Raw genomic sequence first — 17,592 nt, forward strand, 5'->3', positions numbered from 1 at the left:
CAGATCTTGATGCCCGTTCCTCATCCTAGTTTTAACTTACAGCTTACCCTGCATGGCAGTATGTCCTGATCTACTCTTTAATTATTATGCTCGGGCATAAGTTCTTTCTGCAAGTCGAAGAGGAGATCTCAATACGGCCATAGATACAGAATAAAAAAATAATAATAATACGCCATTTATGCAACGAGTCTAAAATATATAATATATGGAAAAAAGGGAAATAGAAAAAAAGGAAAAACATGATATGCGTGAGCATGTATAGCATCGCGGTCTAGAACTCCTTACTCCCCAGCGTAAAAATGAAACGACATAAAAAAAAAGAACACCAAAATGGCTGCTATGCGTCAACTTTGTCCATACGTCGTCATCATCGATCGTTGTTAAATCATTCGCACTAAGCTACCTCTTTTGTTCGAGGCGAGGCGAGGCGGCCCTGGCCCACCCCATCCACTCCTTCCCTTCAAACACCTTGCTAATTCGTTTACACTGACTCTGCCGCTCACGCACACCCTTCGGCGTGGTAACCGGTTTAGGAACCACGGGGACCCCGGCAAGTTGTTTCAGAATAACGTCATCTTCTGGCCGTGAAAAGTATACCAATGAGTACCGCGGGCTCGTGCCTTGCAAGCCAGGCAAGGCACAGACGCGATGTACGTTGGCCCTGACGGCGCCTTCGGTAAGCTTGACGAGCTGCTCGCCCATCAGGATTATGCAGTGGCCTGGTATAGGGTTTGCAGGTGTCCAGCGAGCAGTAACTGTAGAGGGTCCCTGGGGGAAGTCGGTAGTGTTGAGGGCCGGGGAGGAGGAGGAGATGGGATTATCCTTGGGGATGATGGCACTGTGGGATGGGGGCTCGGGCTGGGGAGACCGGAATTGTAGGCCGCCAGACCGGTTGAAGAGGAGGGTGACGCTGTTGGAGTCGGAGTGTTCGTCCAGGAGTACGTCGTCCTCGGGGAGTGGGCGTGATTCCTTGCTAGCCTGCAGCTTGATCCAGCGGATCTGATCACCGCTGTTTGCGTCACGGCGGTGGATGTTCTCCAAGGAGCCCCGAGGGAGGTTCAGGATGGAGGTGAGCCGTGACAGGACCAGCGAGATGATGGCGTGGGAGTTTTGGATGTATGTCTTTATGAGCGGGCGTGAGGAGTTGATGGGTTGAGGCTGGGGCCGACAGGTGGTTGATGGACACGGAAGGTCGAGTATATCGTCCTTGGAGACGGTGTAGAACTCCTTGGTGTCGAGGGTGCGGTTACGGTAGCCCTTGTATCTAGATTCGTGTAAGCTGGTGTCAAGTTGATGTCAAGAAGCTGATTGGGATAGATAATGTACCCGTAGTAGCCACCGAACTTGGCCATATCGTACTCTCTCTTCTCGGGCTCGGTCAGGTCGAAGATGTCTCCTCCTAGACGGAAGAGCCGGTCTGCATCAGCCATGACCCTCTCACCCAGCTCAGTCGACCTGAGGTCTAAGTAGAAGCCACCTAGGTCCTGGCATGCGAGCAGAAGACGGTTGGCCTCTGCAGGGTCGTCGGCTAGCAGACTAGCGAGCGAGAGACGGGCCGGAGAGCCATGCTGAGGCCTGTCCAGCGACGGCGGTCTGTCCGTGTAGCCGGACGATATAGACGAGGACGAGAGATTGAAGTCTTTCTTGAGCTGAAAGGCGGTATTATGTTGATCGTGATGTTTCTTCGACCTTGACGCCTTCCGGACCCAGGTCAAGAACTGGCATTGTGAATCAGATACCATGGCCGCCGTCCGGGAACTGAGACAGCGTAGCATTCATGATGCACAAGAAGAGGAAGAGAGAAGAGGAAGAAGGAGAAAAAGGCCGATATCACGCAGAGACAAAAACCAGCGACCTCGACCCTCGGCGCTTGTCTGAAGAGTGGAGCGGCTGTCGCAGCTCACGAGAATTGCCCTTCTCCCGGTTTTCTCTCTCTTTGGCCTGTTTTTTTTTCCCCCTTCTCGTTTTTTTTCTCGCCGGCCCCTCCGCTTAGGACGGAGGGTGGAGACCGTATCACTCGGCTGCGAGGGCTGAGATGGCCATGATACACCGCAAGGCTGGCGGCACATGGAGAAACCACGTTTTTGGGCCGTCGGGATCGCATCTCAAGGTGGTCGCGGAGTGGACGCTGGCGACGGGGTTTAATGCAGCATCCCAGACGCTCCTCCGTATGCTGCTCTCGTCCAGCCACCACGTCAGACCGTTCTCAGCAGCCGGCACGAGAGGAAGAAAAGCCCCGCCGGCCTGTAACATGGCTTGCCACCGCAGCGCATCCTCGCTAAAGGGAGAAGGTCGGAGTACCGTAGCCCGGGGACGCGCTCCTTGGATACGAGCGCCGTTGGGCCTTTTGAGGCTGTTGATGTCGCGGTAAATAAACTACTTTTACGCTTAATGTTAAACTCCGCGTGTCTTTTTTTGTTCTAGAAGAAAAGAAGAGACAGCTGACTAAGCGGCCCCTCGACGTCACTACAGACACAGACACAGACATACGGACAGAGAGAGAGACATACGATAGACGGACAGACAGACAGAAGAGCGACAGAGAGACAGAGAGACAGAGGACATCGATAGCAGGTGCATATGTCCATGACTTAGAGTGACTGCGATTGTGACGACGATTGAGATTAACCGGAGACTGCAATTGAGACATTGAGAATGGTCGACCCGTCAGTCCCCCAGCCTGGCCCAGCGCGACTGAAGCCCAATGCCGGTCCGGACGAGTGGCTCGAGGCGGCCAGGAACTGCAAGTACCTCTCGGAGCACCACATGAAGCAGCTGTGCGAGGTGGTGAAGGAGTACATGATGGAGGGTAGGTCCAGCATCACCACCATCACCATCACAAGTATCCGGCTGACAGGGTAGAATCGAACATCCAACCGGTCTCCACCCCCGTCACGATATGCGGCGACATACACGGGCAGTTCTACGACCTGCTAGAGCTCTTCCGCGTCGCCGGTGGGATGCCAGGCGATACTCGACCCGCCGCCCCCGCCACGGTCATCACATCCGACGACATCGAGCCGCCGACGACCATCACAGATCCGAAGCTGAAGCAGAGACTGAGAAACAGCTCGCCGCCCAACTCTGTCATCGAAGACGACGGCGACGATGAACCGACCAAAACGGCGGGGGACACATCGCCCATCGGCAACTTCATCTTTCTAGGCGACTACGTGGACAGAGGATACTTTAGTCTGGAAACACTCACCCTCTTACTCTGTCTGAAGGCCCGGTATCCGAACAAAATCACGCTTGTTCGAGGAAACCATGAATCCCGCCAGATCACACAGGTGTACGGCTTCTACGACGAATGCGTCCAGAAATACGGCAACGCATCGGTCTGGAAGGCATGTTGTCAGGTATTCGACTTTATGACTCTCGGCGTCATCGTGGATGGGAAGGTGCTCTGTCTACACGGTGGGTTGAGCCCGGAGATACGGACGCTGGACCAGGTGCGTATCGTGGCCAGGGCGCAGGAGATCCCGCATGAGGGTGCGTTCTGTGATCTTGTCTGGTCCGATCCAGACGAGACAGAGGATCTAACCTGGGCCGTCAGCCCGCGTGGAGCAGGTATGGACACCCTTACTGTATATATTTGGATGCATGCTAATGTGAGATAGGCTGGCTATTCGGCAGCCGCGTGGCTGATGAATTCTGCGCGGTAAACGACCTGAACCTCATCGCCCGCGCCCACCAGCTCGTCAACGAAGGATACAAATACCACTTCGACAGCCAGACGATGGTGACGGTCTGGAGTGCACCGAACTACTGCTACCGATGTGCCAACATGGCTAGCGTGTGCGAGGTGAGAGAAGACCTGAAGCCGGTGTTTAAGCTCTTCGCTGCAGTGCCGGCGGAGATGAGACATGTTCCTGTTTCGAGGCCGCAGAAGGCAGAGTACTTCCTGTAACTAACCCCTACATACTTTTATCTATGGATATGGATATGGATATGGATGGGGGTGGGTGGGTGTTTGGGCATGGGTTTGGCGTTACCTCTTTTGGTATATTGTGCATACGTTTACGAGTATTATGAAAGCAAATACCATGAATCTAGCCATGCTAGAATTAGACGTATATTGGTGAACATCATTCGTTTTATTGCATTTTTAAACCCAGGCAGTCGTATTTACAATGCACAATTTTAGCATGCTTGTTTCTCCTGCTGCTCTTAACCGAACATGGCGTCGCCAAGGCGGATACGCACGGTCTTGATCTGGGTGTAGTTGTCGAGAGCGTATTCTGCAACAAGTTAGTATCAGGATGATAATATTATAGGGAGAAATGTTATAGGCAGGGATAAGGAGTGAACGTACCTCCCAATTCACGGCCGATACCGCTCTCCTTGAATCCACCGAAGGGAGACTGGAAGGAGATGAGGTTGTAGCAGTTAACCCAGACGGTTCTATCAAACGTTAGCAGAAGTATATATACGCGTGGAAGGAAGATGCCTACCCAGCCTTGAGAGCGTTGGCAACACGGATGGAGGTGTTGAGGTCCTTGGTGTGGACGGCAGAGGCGAGGCCGTAGGAAGAGTTGTTGGCGATTCTGATGGCGTCCTCCTCGGTGGTGAACTTCTGCATGGTGCAGACTGGGCCGAAGATCTCCTCCTTGACGATCTTCATGTCGTCCTTGCACTCGCTGAAGATGGTGGGCTGGATGTAATAGCCCTCGGTTCCGTGACGTTCACCTCCGACCTCGACCTTGGCACCCTCCTTCTTACCCTCTTCGATATAGGTCATGATACGGTCGAACTGGAGCTTGGAGATCTGGGGACCCTGGAAGGTCTCTGGGTGGAATGGGTCTCCGACCTTGTTCTGGTTGGCACGCTCCTTGAAGCGGGCGAGGAACTTGTCATAGATGCCCTCCTGGACGAGGATACGGGATCCGGCACAGCAGCACTGGCCGTGGTTGTAGTAGATGCCGAAGTTGACCCAGCTGATGGCATTGTCGATGTCAGCGTCGTTGAAGACGATGTTGGGGCTCTTTCCGCCGAGCTCGAGAGTGACCTTCTTCAAGTTTGACTTGGCAGCCGCCTGGAGGATCTGGCGGCCGACGACGGTGGAGCCGGTGAAGGCGACCTTGTCGATGTCCATGTGGCTCGAGATGGCGGCACCGGCAACACGGCCAATGCCAGAGATGACGTTGACGACACCTGGAGGGAAACCAGCCTCGACGATGAGGTTGCCGACGAACAGTCCGCTGAGCGGGGTCTGCTCGGCGGTCTTCATGACGATGGAGTTACCGGTGGCCAGGGCCGGGCCGATCTTCCAGGCGAACATGAGCAAGGGGAAGTTCCATGGGATGATCTGTCCGCACACGCCGACGGGCTCGTGGCGGGTGTATGTGAAGGTCTCGTGGTCGGTGTCGATGACTTTGCCCTGGACCTTGTCGGCCCATCCACCGTAGTATCTCAGACATCCGGCAGCGTTGGTGACGTCCGCCTTGGCCATGGACAGGGCCTTGCCGTTGTCGAGGGCCTCGATTGCGGCAATGACCTCGATGTCACGCTCGAGCAGGTCGGCAAGCTTGGTCAGCATGCGTCCCCTGTCGCTTGGAGCAACCTTTCTCCAGGGGCCGTCGACGGCGGCACGAGCAGCGGCGACGGCAGCGTCGACGTCCTTCTCGGTAGCTTCATGGACGGCGCAGATGACCTTTTCATTGTGAGGGTTGATGGTCTCGAAGGTCTTTCCCTCGATACCCTTGACGTACTCGTTGTTGATGAACCTGCCGGCTGTTAGTATAGGTATCTATATAGAGAGGGGAAGCTGAAGCTTACAGTCCGAGTGGCTGCTCGTAGGTGACGCTGGGCGTCTCGATCTTCTGTGTAAGGGCCATGATGTGTGATATGATTGGGATTGATGTGAGTGAAGGTGATGAGAAGAGAGGAAGAGAAGAAGAAGAGGAGGAGGAAGAGGAGGAGAAGAGGAGGCGAGGAGGTGGGGTATGCAGCTCTCTTGTTATGTACGCATCTATGGCCGTCGATGTCGGTTGATGTAAGGGTACCTGGCGTCCAGCCGAACGGCAGGCACACTCCCATGTACCTCCCCATGTCCCCCCATCCCCTCCCACTCTCTTCCACTGCCATTCTTCCACTCATCTTCCACTCTTTCCTATCTACCCTGCGATCTTCCCTGCCATGAGACTCTTAGCAACCACCTGAAACCCGGCCGAGACTCCTTTCTATCACTGCTATCACTGGCTCCAGAGTGGTTCGGCATCTTGCTCGGCGCTGTCTCTCGCCGACTCGGCCCGCCAGCTCTTTGATATGTAATCACTCTGATCGGCGATGTGACGCGGCAACCGCCGGATCCCCTATCTCTACTAGGTAACTTTCTCTATGTATAGTCTACCTATATGTATGTATGTATATAGTAAGGGTGAGTGTGTGTAGATGCATGTGTGGTGTATGTACTTCGTATGTGGTGGTGTGGGTGTATATAGAGTCTTCTGTGAACTTTTCCTACAGCTGTGATGGCCGAAGGGAAACCGCCTTGCCAAGCTGCGTCCCGAACCACTACACGTGACCACGACCTTTGACGCCTGGTTCGAATCCCCGAGTCGCGATCTTTCTCCTTTACGGGGCGAGATTCTCCCGCACTCGTGTGAGCAATCCACGATCGGCTGCGGCGCGCTAGGACATGGAAGTGACGCTTGAGGGAAGCAATTCTGCAGAGGCCTTCCACTCGGGGATGGCGGCGCCAGATCACGTCGGCGTGCGGGCCGTAGTAGGGCTCTCGGCGGTTGACTTTTTGCTCTATACACATTCTATACTCTATATTTTTATATAAGAGGCATTATTTGACAGGGAGGATTATTTCGAGCTGTCATAGATATCACCACGCTGCTTCACAAGAGAGGACATATGTGTGCCGACATCAGTTCCAAGACTGGCAAAGCCGTTGATGACGCCCTCGCGGTCCCCCTTGGTGTCCTCCTGGCTCATCTTGAACTTCCCCCCGATGCTCTCGACCGTGACCTCGATGCCGATGATGGCCTTCTTCATGATGTTGATGTACGCCTCCGGGGCGTCAGACACCTTCCACGGCTCCGGCTGTCCGTCCTGCCCCGTATACCCCATCTGAGAGGTCTCGCACAGCTGCGACAGGTCGTGGATCTGCTGCGAGAGGTAGCTCGAGGTCTCTGCGGCGCGAGAGTCAACGTACACGGTGGCCTTGCCGTATACCTGCACCGCAGCGTAGTTCCAGGTCGGCACCACCTTGCCGGTGCTGGGCTTGGTCTCGGTGTAGAACTTGGGCGTGACATAGTGGTGGTGCGAGCCCGTGAAGAGGATCATCACGTCCTGCGTCAGTTGGGCCGGACACTGTCCTGCAGCAGCCTCGATGATGGCCTTGGACTGCGGGTTCTGTCGGGCCATGTGGCCGCGCAGTTTTGCCCTTGACGGGTGCGTCGGGGTCGGTGGTGAGTTCATCGAGCACCCAGGGGATGTGGCTGGCCTGGAGCAGCGGGTGAGACGGCGAGGAGATGGCAGTCGTCAGCACTCCGAGCGGGTTCTGCTTGATGAACCCGAAGAGGGCTTCGATGGAGCCCTCGGCGTGTGTGGCTCTGAGATACATGTTGTGTAGTTATGGAAGAGTGTAGGAAACATCGCCATCACCTTTAATATAGTCTGTAGTCAAAGGGCGTAGAATAGCCGAGGCCATCGCCCCGCCGAGTTCCTATATCAAGTCTCTCTCTCTCGGCGGTTTGATGGAGTAGTTAGTATCAGTCCAATCAACAAGGATATATATCTATCAGGTCGTCTGCTAACTGTCTATGATTGGCTCTCGGCGGCCCTTCTCCGTGCCCCTCCAGCTCCAAAGCCGCCTGCCCCGCCATATTTATACGTTCAAACACTCATATCTCAATCTGTCACCCGTTACTTTACTAGTCAGTTAGTTACTAGGTAGACATTACCATCACCATGGCCGGCCAAGCTGCGCAGAAACTGCTGCAAGCCGTACGCATAGCCCCTGAGATCTTCCAGCTGCGTCCAGACTACCGCGCCCTCCTGCTGGTGGTTGAAGGCATCCCTCCAGGCCCCAGCGATGATTCCACCGAGGCCCTCTTACAACAGGCCGAAACCACCGCCAAAGACCTCCTGTCCAAACACCCCGTCACTGAAATCCCACACATCGCCGCATGGAGAGAGGCATACAAGGCTTTCGGAGCCAAGCCGCAGAAGACACGCAACAGTCTAGAGGCATTGACTCGCCGCGTAGAAGGCGGCTTACCCCGTGTTAACCGGTTGACGGACATCTATAATGCCATCTCCGTCAAGCATCAGATCCCCCTGGGCGGCGAAGACCTGGACCAGTACGATGGATCGCCGTATCTGATCCGCGCCACGGGCCAGGAACAGTTCCATACTTCCTCGGGCGGAGAGCCGTTGGTAGAGAATGCGGCACCGGGAGAGCCTGTATGGTGTGATGGCTCTGGAGTCACTTGTCGCCGCTGGAATTGGCGACAGTGTCCCCGTACTGCGCTGACGGACCAGACCACGCGCGTCTTCTTTGTCCTGGATGCTCTTGAGCCGCTCTCAGATGATGCCCTGACCGTGGCTGCTGACGAGCTTGCCTCGTTGCTGAAGAACCTCTCGCCGGAAGTGCAGACAGCACAGCGACTCGTCACCGCTTCAACTCAGTCGGACCAGGCGTGATCAACCATCTTGACCTAATGCCTATCTTTCCATCTCTCCAGTTCGGGTTTCGTCTAGTTAAGGTATCGAGTTTCGGCTGTTTCGGGTTCTAGAGTATCACCTACATATGTACCAACTAGAAGTATGTGAATAACGAGTGGTCCACCATCGTTGCTGGTCGACAGTCTTTTCCAGCCTGTGTTAGATATCGAAGAGCTTCTGTTAAATAATAAGAGCTTCTCTTAAATGAGGAAGATCTTGACTTCTCAGACGTCGTTTTTGGATTTTCATTAGCTTCAAGCCCCTGGATTATATAATTCCCACTAAGAAGTCTACGGACGCCGTCGCCGAGACGGACTTTGATGGCCTTCCAGGGCTGAGAGCTGCTCGTTTCTAATAATTCGGCCGTCGGGACAAGTCAAGCAGACTCGTGTTGGTTAAAGTGCTGTCTACCCCCGTATGGCTGCCCTGGATTACAAATCGCCATCCCATCCTTTGATCCTGCATCCTCCCGACCCCTGCACCATCCGCGCGTGTTGCAGGAACAGCCACAGCTGGTTATTCGACTGTTCGCTCTCGTTGGTAGCTCCACCGGCTAACAAGCCCACCGACGAACCGCTTCTTCACGGACGAGCTGGCCGGTTGGTCGGACGGGTACGGACAACACGAAGCTGCTTACTCTTCACCGTGAGAAGGGGTCTCCATGGCTGCCTGGAATCGGATCTCCGCCTCGGGTGAACTGTTGGCCGACAGGCCGTCGATGGGCCGTCGATGGGTAATGAGAGCAGCTATGGTGGGGGCGGGGTCGATATATAAGTCTACGAGCTCTCCCAGGTCCAGTATCAATACCGACAACATCATCAACAGCTCAATTAGCACTACCAACACTATCAACACCAGCTAAGACAGAGAATCATCGTTACAATGCCTCAATTCACCCTCTACGCCAACATCATCGCCACGGCACCAGACCGTGTGCAGCTTGCCATCAATGAGGCTGGCTTTACCGATTACGAGCGCATTGAGGTCGACATGGGAACCCAGGAGCACAAGGTAGCCACCTCGTCACCCATCTAGATCTTCTTCGCTAACTGATGACAAAAGACACCCGAGTACCTTGCTCGCAACCCCTTCGGCAAAGTCCCTACCCTCGTCACCTCAGATGGAATCACCATGTACGAGTCCCGCGGCATTGCCCGCTACCTCTGCACCCGATACAACTTCGACCTCCTCCCCGACCCCAAGGACAACGCTGCCGTGGCTCTCTTCGAGCAGGAAATCTCCTGCGAGGCCGCATACTTCGAACGCCCAGTATCCAGCATCGCCTACGAGTCATCCATCAAGCCAATTCTCGGAATGGAGACGAACCAAGAGAACCTTGAGGAGGGCAAGAAGCTACTAGGCCAATACTTCGACACCGCCGAGGCCATCTTCAACAAGACCGGCAAGAAGTTCTGGGCTGGTGACAAGTACACCCTTGTCGACGTTTATTATATCCCACACCTCGCCAGGATCTTTGAGCGTGGCTATGGCGACCTAGTTACCTCCAGACCTGCCCTCAACGCTTGGTGGCAGAGGTGTCTGGCCCGTCCAGCTTCCAAGGCATTTATCGAAAATGTGCCCAAGCTGGAGGAAGTGTTGGCTCATATCCAGAAGGTCAAGGCGGCCAAGGAGGCGAAGTAGAATGTTGTTATTGCATAATATTGGGAGCAGCGAAGGTAGTTAAAATGAATTAGCAATGACATTTCTTGACCTACATACATTCTTTTTTTATATCAAGGCCCGAACTATCGTAGATAGTGTTCTTTTACTCGCAGTAAGGATCACGTGATAAAACTGAAAGTGAACGACGGCTTCAACGACGACATGATCATTCGATCAACAACTGAATCTCGTTCATCCACTCTGGCAGAGTCATGTCCATGCCAGTAACGAGCTTCTCCATGATACGAGCCAAATCCCCCACCATCTTCTTAGCCGTCCCCGAAGCCATGATGTGAGTGTTAGCAATCAATTCGATGCCAACGCTCCCGCCCCTCGAGACCGATAAAATGAAGATGAATGGGGACACAAGCGTCTTCTTAAAGGTCTTCATCCGTGAAATGCCACCTGGCGTCTGGATCGCAGGTTCCTCGTCGACGTTTCGATGATGGAGAACCGTGTCGAAGCTTGAACCGGCCGGCCATTCGGTGCAATGCTTAATGATATCCCTAAAGTCAAGCGAGTCCGCATCTCCCATTGAGAGATATTGCTCTTGAATGGTGTGAACCAGTTCAGAAACAGTTTTGATAGATGAGAAATCAACACGCTCCGGCAGAATATTCAGACAGCATCCAACGATATTCTCCACAGCTGGAATTGCGGCGTTGCGGCCAGCGACTACATGGCCGTAAATCACATCAGATTCGCCCGCCAGCTGTGAGAGGAGTACAGCCCATGCGGCCCGTACTAGTGTGGCGTGAGTAATCTTGCCGGTACGATGTACCAAATGCGCCTCCGTCGCGGCGAGTACTTCCTCCGGCACGGTGATCGGAGGATTAACGGGGCGAACATGGGGCCCAATGGGAGTAAGATGGGACCCTTGCAATAATTGACTCCAGTACGCAAGCGATTGGCCACGACGGTTGGCGGCGTAAGCTAGGAACATGGGAAAGGTTGGCTTCGCAGGAATCTCCCCTTGGTCGCTATCGAAGATCGATTGGAGTAGAAAGGGCGCGCTGAAAGCATCATATTGAGCGTGCGACCACCGCACAGTTAACCTCATCCCCTTATCGTGTTTGAAAAGAATAAATGCGGCGGGGGCCTGGGTTGGTACTATTGATTCCACGTTCTTGAGGCAAAAGTTCCGGAAATACTCCTCGAGATCCCCAACAACGTTATAAACGCTGAAAGCGTCATTGAGCTGATGCAAGACAACCTGCCATGACTTACCCTGGATCTGGAAAAAGCGGGCGCGAAGAATGGGGAACTTTTCGAGAACTCTCATACACCTGCCTTCCAAGTACGACACGTTTAGGCCCGCATCGAGATCAAGATAGGAATAATCCGCTATTGGACCAGATGCTAGACTAGCAGCCACAAGAGTCTCCTGGACGCCAGTCAGAGGATGTATATCTGTGATATCTGCAGGGTTGATTCCAAACTTCAAGTCGAGCTCTCTAAGCAAAGTGGACTTGATAGAAGGTTCAACGAGAATAACTCCATCAAGTTCCTCGGGTGCATCGTTAGTGCTCAGTGATTGCTGCTGGACCAGCTTTGCGATTGTATTCTGGCGGAAGACGTCTGCCATCTTCATATTCATGCCAAAAGTGCGGGCTTTGCTCACAGCCTTCATGACGGTCACGGAGTCACCTCCGAGCTGGAAGAAACTGTCGTCAAGGCCAATGGTAGCTAGGTCAATATTTAGCATCTCAGACCAGATACCTTGCAGCGTCTTTTCGGTCTCCGTGCTTGGTTGTCGCTTCCCTCCCACAGATTCTGACTGCAATTCCAGAATATGTTGCGCCGTGAGTGCCGAGCCCACCTGGCGCAGGATTCTCCGATCAGTCTTCCCAGACGCCGTCAGTGGAAGCCTTTGGATTGGGAGAAACACTGATGGAACCATGTAATAGGGTAGCACTGTCTCTAATTGTCTTTTGATACCCTGAATAATAGCCCTGATCCGGTTATCAATAATCACACCGACGCCATTTGCGTTTTCTTTGCTAGGCTTGAGCACCAAAAAGCCGATCAGCCTAGCGCTGCCATTACCGAGAACACTCAGTTCGACGGCAACTTCCTTCAGGTCGGGTGACGATTGCCTCGCTTGGTGCTCAATCTCTCCAAGCTCAATACGCTGGCCGTGCAGCTTAACCTGAGTATCCTTCCTCCCAAGCAGGTCGATCGATCCGTCGCTTCTATATGAAGCGATGTCACCAGTTCGGTAGAACCGTGACGAGGCAGCGACGGGGCCTAGCGCAGCTCTCCAGGACGGCGCCTTGATAAAGGATTCGGCCGTCTTCTTTGGGTTACCAATGTAGTGCCGTCCGATTACTGGTCCTTCAAGAACGATTTCACCAGGTGCACCGATCGGCACCAGCTGGTTGGTATTTCCTGGGCTGGTGAGCCAGCATCTACAAGTAGTCGCTTTTCCAACACTGGTAACCACCGAGGTTGGATCCAATCCAGCTGACGAGACAACAGCAGCAGTTTCCGCACTGCCATATGCCTGGCGCAAATGGACCACTGCCGCCCAGTCCTTGATCTGGGAGCTTCGGATGGCCTCACCACCGACGCAAATTGTCCGCAGGGATGGAACGTCATCCGGGTGGAGGAGGGCCAACACAGTAGAGGTTAAATATGCCCAGTTAGCGTTTAGCTTGCCAATCGTGGGAGCAAGGTTGATACTGCAATCCTCTTTTGACGGGATGCAAATACAACCTCCATGGATTATGGTCATGAGCATCTCCATGATAGCCCCGGCAAAGTTGTAGGAGCCAAACTGCAAAACACGTACAGCTTTGCTCATACCCAAAATCTTGCCATGGGCAAAAGCAGCCGAACAGTAAGATCGATGCTCGACAACACATCCCTTTGGCTCTCCAGTACTACCGGAAGTGAAAATGATATAGGCGGAGTTGCTGGCAACAGTTTTTGGCATCTGTGACGGCGATCGCTCACCTTGCGACTTCAAAGATTCTATTGTGTCTTTTGAAAGCACGACCGTTTGGCAGACGAAGGGAGATAGCCGGTTTTGGCAAGACTTGGATGTAACGGAAGTCTCCGCCTGCACCTGTCGGGTGATATTCTGAATACGGCCTTCGGGAAGGTCTGGATCAAGCAGAACGAAGGTGCCACCGGCCTTGAGAACAGAAAGCATGGCCACAACGGTCCACATTGACTTCTCGAAGCATAGAGGTACGACCTTCTCAGGACCAACGCCGAGGCTAACGAAGTAGGAGGCGACGTTAGATGATAGATCATTCAAACCGCGATATGTGAGCTCGCCATCCCAAGCACAGACTGCCTGGGCTTCAGGCTCTGTCTGTGCATGTTCCTGGATGAAGTCTTGAATGCATCGCTCTACAACTGGCGGAATAGCGCTATTCCACTCCAGGATCTGGTTCAGCTCCGACGAGGGAAGCGTCTCGAGATCTTCCAATGCCTTTTCGGGGATTGTGCTATTTAATTGCTGCATCATGAACTCAAGGCGACGCAATAGCTTAAAGACAATCAATGGCTCGACTACCCGTGAGTCAAACGAAGCCTTAGCATGAACTTGGCTGCCAGCAAGTTTAATCTGGATCACGAGAGCGTACTCGCTCAACCCCATAAGTAGGCAAGTTCCCTGGGGCTGTACGAGCAATGTTTGAAATACGCAAGCCTTTTGACAGTCGGAAGATGCCTTGGCGATTTGATCTAATCCCAGCTGCTCATAGGGAATTGACTCCGTCGCCTGCTGTTGGACCGCCTGCAAGTAGTCCGCCACTTCTTGCTCAGGGTTTAATTTAACGCGCACCGGAATGATTGTGTTTCCTCTAGATGCTGCTGCGCCGAATACAATATCGCCGGAGTCAGCCATAGACCCGGTGATTAAAGCCCATGCAGCGTGGACTAGTGTTGACATAAGGATGCCCCGGGTGGGCTCTAGAGGTCGAGAAAACTGGTATTCTGTTTCCTTGTCTGTCTCTGGCCGATCTACCGACAGTGGTAGGGTCGGATATGATGAGCATTCACCCCCCGCAAGAACATTGCGCCAAAAGTCGAGAGGGGAGGAATATGAATATTCGCTGGCTGCTGGCGCTTTCGCCGCTGCCTCGACCATCTTGGAAATACTTGGGTTGTCGGCAGCCCCCATTCTTGCGCTGACCCTGTCAGACTCATGCTCAGGGAGCACAGTGGGAATATCCTGATCATTCACCGTCATATTTGGCAATATCTGCCCAAGGAATGAAACCTGCGGATGTACTTGACATTAGACACTTGCTACCTTGCAACGCAATAGCTATGGGATCGCCAACATACCGAGAAACACAGCTGCGGATTCGGTCAGGGAAATAAGAATATAGAATAGACGACAAACGGTTTGGTCTAAAGTGCGGTCTTCTGCGTATTCTACCAGAATCGGTTAACTTTGGCGTTCGGGGCGGCCCGCTTGATGGAGCTTCCCGTCCCGATCGCGGGACCCACTAGTTAAATGTTTGGAGTGGGGAGAGCACGGACTTCAGGAACCAAGAACGCGCGGTTGGCCACACAATGCTTTTATCTAGGTGGTACCTTTACCGGCCCCAAGGGGCTCACTTGGCCTAGTTCTGATTTTTGTGGCCATAAGGAGTACTTATTAAAGCTTCCCCCCCTCACACTGTGTCCACTTCTATCAATCAAGAATCTGACAACTGCAACTGACCAAACGAGAGAGGAAGGCGACCGCAAAAAAACTGTCTGGTTAATTCTAAGACAGTATGGAGTATTCTGCAGCAAGGGGTTGAAATGAGGTTCCACGGCCGCTCAGTACTGCCCATCTCTTTTCCAGCAGGATTCTAACCGAAAACCCCAGGTTAAAAGTATGGATTTGAGCCCAGAGCCCGCGAAACTACCTAAGTTTCGAGTTTTGTTACTTCATGGTGTGTATAATCTCGAAATATAGAGTACTCTTACTTCTGAGTTTGTTCCTTAACAATGAGCTGCTTCCTCTAGGTTTCGCTGCCAACGGATCTGATATTAAAGCCAAAACAACACCTATTACGCAGAGTATCACCGAGCTGATAACCCCTGAAGTTTTGACCGAGTTTCCAGGAGGTATTGAGTTTTTGATTCCGGATGCGCCCTTGGTTCTCGAGCCCCCGATAGGGTTTGGGTGGAATAGCGAGGACTTTTTTGACGACGACGATTATGAGGCAAGCGACAAGGAAAGTATAAGAGCTGAGAAGCAACGAGAGCAAACCACTTTGGGCTGGTGGTATGGCCGAGATACCGTGAGTAGTTACAGGGGCATCGAAACCTCACTTTCCGCCGTAGCCAAATTTATTCATGGAAGGCCTATCCATGGAGTCATTGGGTTCTCGCAAGGAGGCGCCATGGCAGGCATGGTCTGCTCACTAGTCGATTGCCACGATAACCCAGACAAGATCACCGCTATCCGGGCGCAGGGCCTTCCCGTGGATGACTATCTATCTTTACCAGCCCAGGAGCGACTAAGATTTATGATGGCAATTGGAGGATACCAGGGTACATTGAAATATTATGGCAGTCTTTACCAGTGGCCAATGCAAACGCCGAGCATTCACACACTCGCTAGTATGGATGCAGTGGTGGAACACGCCCTATCCATGGACATAGCACGATCTTTCACGTCTTACGAAATCGTCGAATATTATGGCTCTCACTTCGTCCCTCGAGATCCCACAACCGTAAATGCCCTGGCACGCTTTGTTGTGAATGCGTCTGTGGGCTCCTTTTCGCACCACTCACCAACTGCGACCCCGCCCCTGAATTCATCTGGTAGTACAATTGAACACGGTACATGTCTTACTGCAGCTTCAAGTGCTGGGCTATCTGATAGGTCGCTGCCATCGGTCACATCCTGGAAACGGAGAAGAAGATGGGGTCCCAGGAGCCGATGCACCCGATTTTCGGCTACTCCGACAAAGATGGGGAAATAACCACAATACAACGAAGTCAATGTTACCTAGGCCTATACCGAATATCGATTGTCACAGCTCTACTTTGAACAATCAATACACGAGATACGAGGGTTGGATATTTGACCAGCGTGGAAATGTGGGAGTGTGGAAGTTTGACAACTTTTGTCGGTGAGAAGTGGTGGTACTGTGTAACCCTGAGGCATTATAGCAATGATTTCTGCACTTCGTATTTCATGCAGAGATACCGAGTAGATAGTTAGAAGTTTATACATCCATGGTATTATATCTTAGGTTCTTTGTCGTGGCTTAATTATTTACACAAGAGCTTCTATTTGCCGCCCATGACTGTAAGCTAAAAAGAAGCACGGCCCCAGCCTCCTTAAGGAAGGATAGAATATATTAAAGCATCGAGGCCATGAAGAGCTACTTATCCCGGCCCTTCGATAACAGTGTATGGTGGCACGCAAATTTAAACAAGGCGTTGTAATAATGTTGAAATTTTCCTGGATTCTCTGGAAAGCGACTGGCTTCGGCGAATAGTTTCTCCGCTGTCGGTTGATGCGAAACGCGCCCAGACACTACCACAGCGGCTTCACTCTCTACCTGTTAGGACGCATTTACTTACCGACCCCGATTGCGAGTCATACTCGTATGGCGGCTACTTTAACGCTCGGACAGGTCGTTAGGGGCAGACTCAGCCTTTATACAGTCACAAAGCAACTGCAAGACTGCATTTGGCTTGCAAGGTGTGTACTCGACCTTTGGGTTTCACCAGAGTGCTATGTTATTAAAACAATCGCAGAAGCCAAAACAAGGAGACAGTAGTGGTGAAGAGTGTCGACCACTTCCGAATACACAACGAACGGGACATATTACTTCGTTTCCAAAACAAAACAAACTTACTTCGTCCGCTAGTTGATGAGATTGAAGATTCCTCGGCGCCTCATTCTATAATATTGAGATACCTAGATGATGATATTCTGCATGCCTCAAACAGCCAACGTCTTACGCGTCCAGAGGTGAAATTCATTGTTAGAAAGGTTCTTGAAGGGCTCTCGGTCTTACACGAGGAAGGGTTTGTTCACACTGGTAACACCTCCAATTTGAATTATGTTTAGTGCGAAGTTGTCTAATCCAGGTTATAGATATAAAGCCTAGCAACGTGTTGGTAAACTATGGAAAATATACCCGGTTTAAAGACGTCCAACTGGCTGATTTCGGGAGTACTGTCCAGGTGGACTCTACTTATGCTCAACAAGGGGATCCTATCGGAACCCCAATATTTAGAAGCCCCGAAGCACATCTTCAAATGAAATGGGGCACTTCCACCGAC

The 17,592-nt window shown here is 52.6% G+C and overlaps 8 protein-coding genes across 8 annotated transcripts; 4 read left to right on the forward strand and 4 right to left on the reverse strand.

Annotated features, from left to right (window-relative positions):
- Positions 1–399: 399 nt before the first annotated feature.
- Positions 400–1,775, reverse strand: GIQ15_00303 (uncharacterized protein; the record flags this gene model as incomplete). The annotated part of the gene is made up of 2 exons (XM_033547720.1): positions 400–1,264; positions 1,327–1,775. 2 exons carry the CDS (start codon positions 1,773–1,775, stop codon positions 400–402), a joined length of 1,314 nt encoding a protein of 437 aa, XP_033408671.1.
- Positions 1,776–2,655: 880 nt separating this feature from the next.
- GIQ15_00304 (sporulation-induced protein) lies at positions 2,656–3,910 on the forward strand (the record flags this gene model as incomplete). The annotated part of the gene is made up of 3 exons (XM_033547721.1): positions 2,656–2,809; positions 2,863–3,570; positions 3,621–3,910. The coding sequence occupies 3 exons, from the start codon at positions 2,656–2,658 to the stop codon at positions 3,908–3,910; spliced, it is 1,152 nt and encodes a 383-aa protein (XP_033408672.1).
- A 260-nt stretch (positions 3,911–4,170) lies between these two features.
- GIQ15_00305 (aldehyde dehydrogenase) lies at positions 4,171–5,837 on the reverse strand (the record flags this gene model as incomplete). The annotated part of the gene is made up of 4 exons (XM_033547722.1): positions 4,171–4,241; positions 4,316–4,404; positions 4,455–5,726; positions 5,779–5,837. 4 exons carry the CDS (start codon positions 5,835–5,837, stop codon positions 4,171–4,173), a joined length of 1,491 nt encoding a protein of 496 aa, XP_033408673.1.
- Positions 5,838–6,813: 976 nt separating this feature from the next.
- GIQ15_00306 (uncharacterized protein) lies at positions 6,814–7,576 on the reverse strand (the record flags this gene model as incomplete). The annotated part of the gene is made up of 2 exons (XM_033547723.1): positions 6,814–7,365; positions 7,403–7,576. The coding sequence occupies 2 exons, from the start codon at positions 7,574–7,576 to the stop codon at positions 6,814–6,816; spliced, it is 726 nt and encodes a 241-aa protein (XP_033408674.1).
- A 347-nt stretch (positions 7,577–7,923) lies between these two features.
- On the forward strand, positions 7,924–8,658 carry GIQ15_00307 (uncharacterized protein; the record flags this gene model as incomplete). Its single annotated transcript, XM_033547724.1, has 1 exon — positions 7,924–8,658. One exon carries the CDS (start codon positions 7,924–7,926, stop codon positions 8,656–8,658), a length of 735 nt encoding a protein of 244 aa, XP_033408675.1.
- A 903-nt stretch (positions 8,659–9,561) lies between these two features.
- Positions 9,562–10,320, forward strand: GIQ15_00308 (glutathione S-transferase 3; the record flags this gene model as incomplete). Its single annotated transcript, XM_033547725.1, has 2 exons — positions 9,562–9,690; positions 9,742–10,320. The coding sequence occupies 2 exons, from the start codon at positions 9,562–9,564 to the stop codon at positions 10,318–10,320; spliced, it is 708 nt and encodes a 235-aa protein (XP_033408676.1).
- Positions 10,321–10,507: 187 nt separating this feature from the next.
- GIQ15_00309 (uncharacterized protein) lies at positions 10,508–14,542 on the reverse strand (the record flags this gene model as incomplete). The annotated part of the gene is made up of 1 exon (XM_033547726.1): positions 10,508–14,542. The coding sequence occupies one exon, from the start codon at positions 14,540–14,542 to the stop codon at positions 10,508–10,510; it is 4,035 nt and encodes a 1,344-aa protein (XP_033408677.1).
- Positions 14,543–15,181: 639 nt separating this feature from the next.
- GIQ15_00310 (uncharacterized protein) lies at positions 15,182–16,345 on the forward strand (the record flags this gene model as incomplete). The annotated part of the gene is made up of 3 exons (XM_033547727.1): positions 15,182–15,239; positions 15,313–16,061; positions 16,178–16,345. The coding sequence occupies 3 exons, from the start codon at positions 15,182–15,184 to the stop codon at positions 16,343–16,345; spliced, it is 975 nt and encodes a 324-aa protein (XP_033408678.1).
- Between the last annotated feature and the right edge of the window lie 1,247 nt (positions 16,346–17,592).

Source organism: Arthroderma uncinatum (genome assembly GCF_011692745.1).
Source record: "Arthroderma uncinatum strain CBS 119779 chromosome Unknown scaffold1, whole genome shotgun sequence".
NCBI lineage: Eukaryota > Fungi > Ascomycota > Eurotiomycetes > Onygenales > Arthrodermataceae > Arthroderma > Arthroderma uncinatum.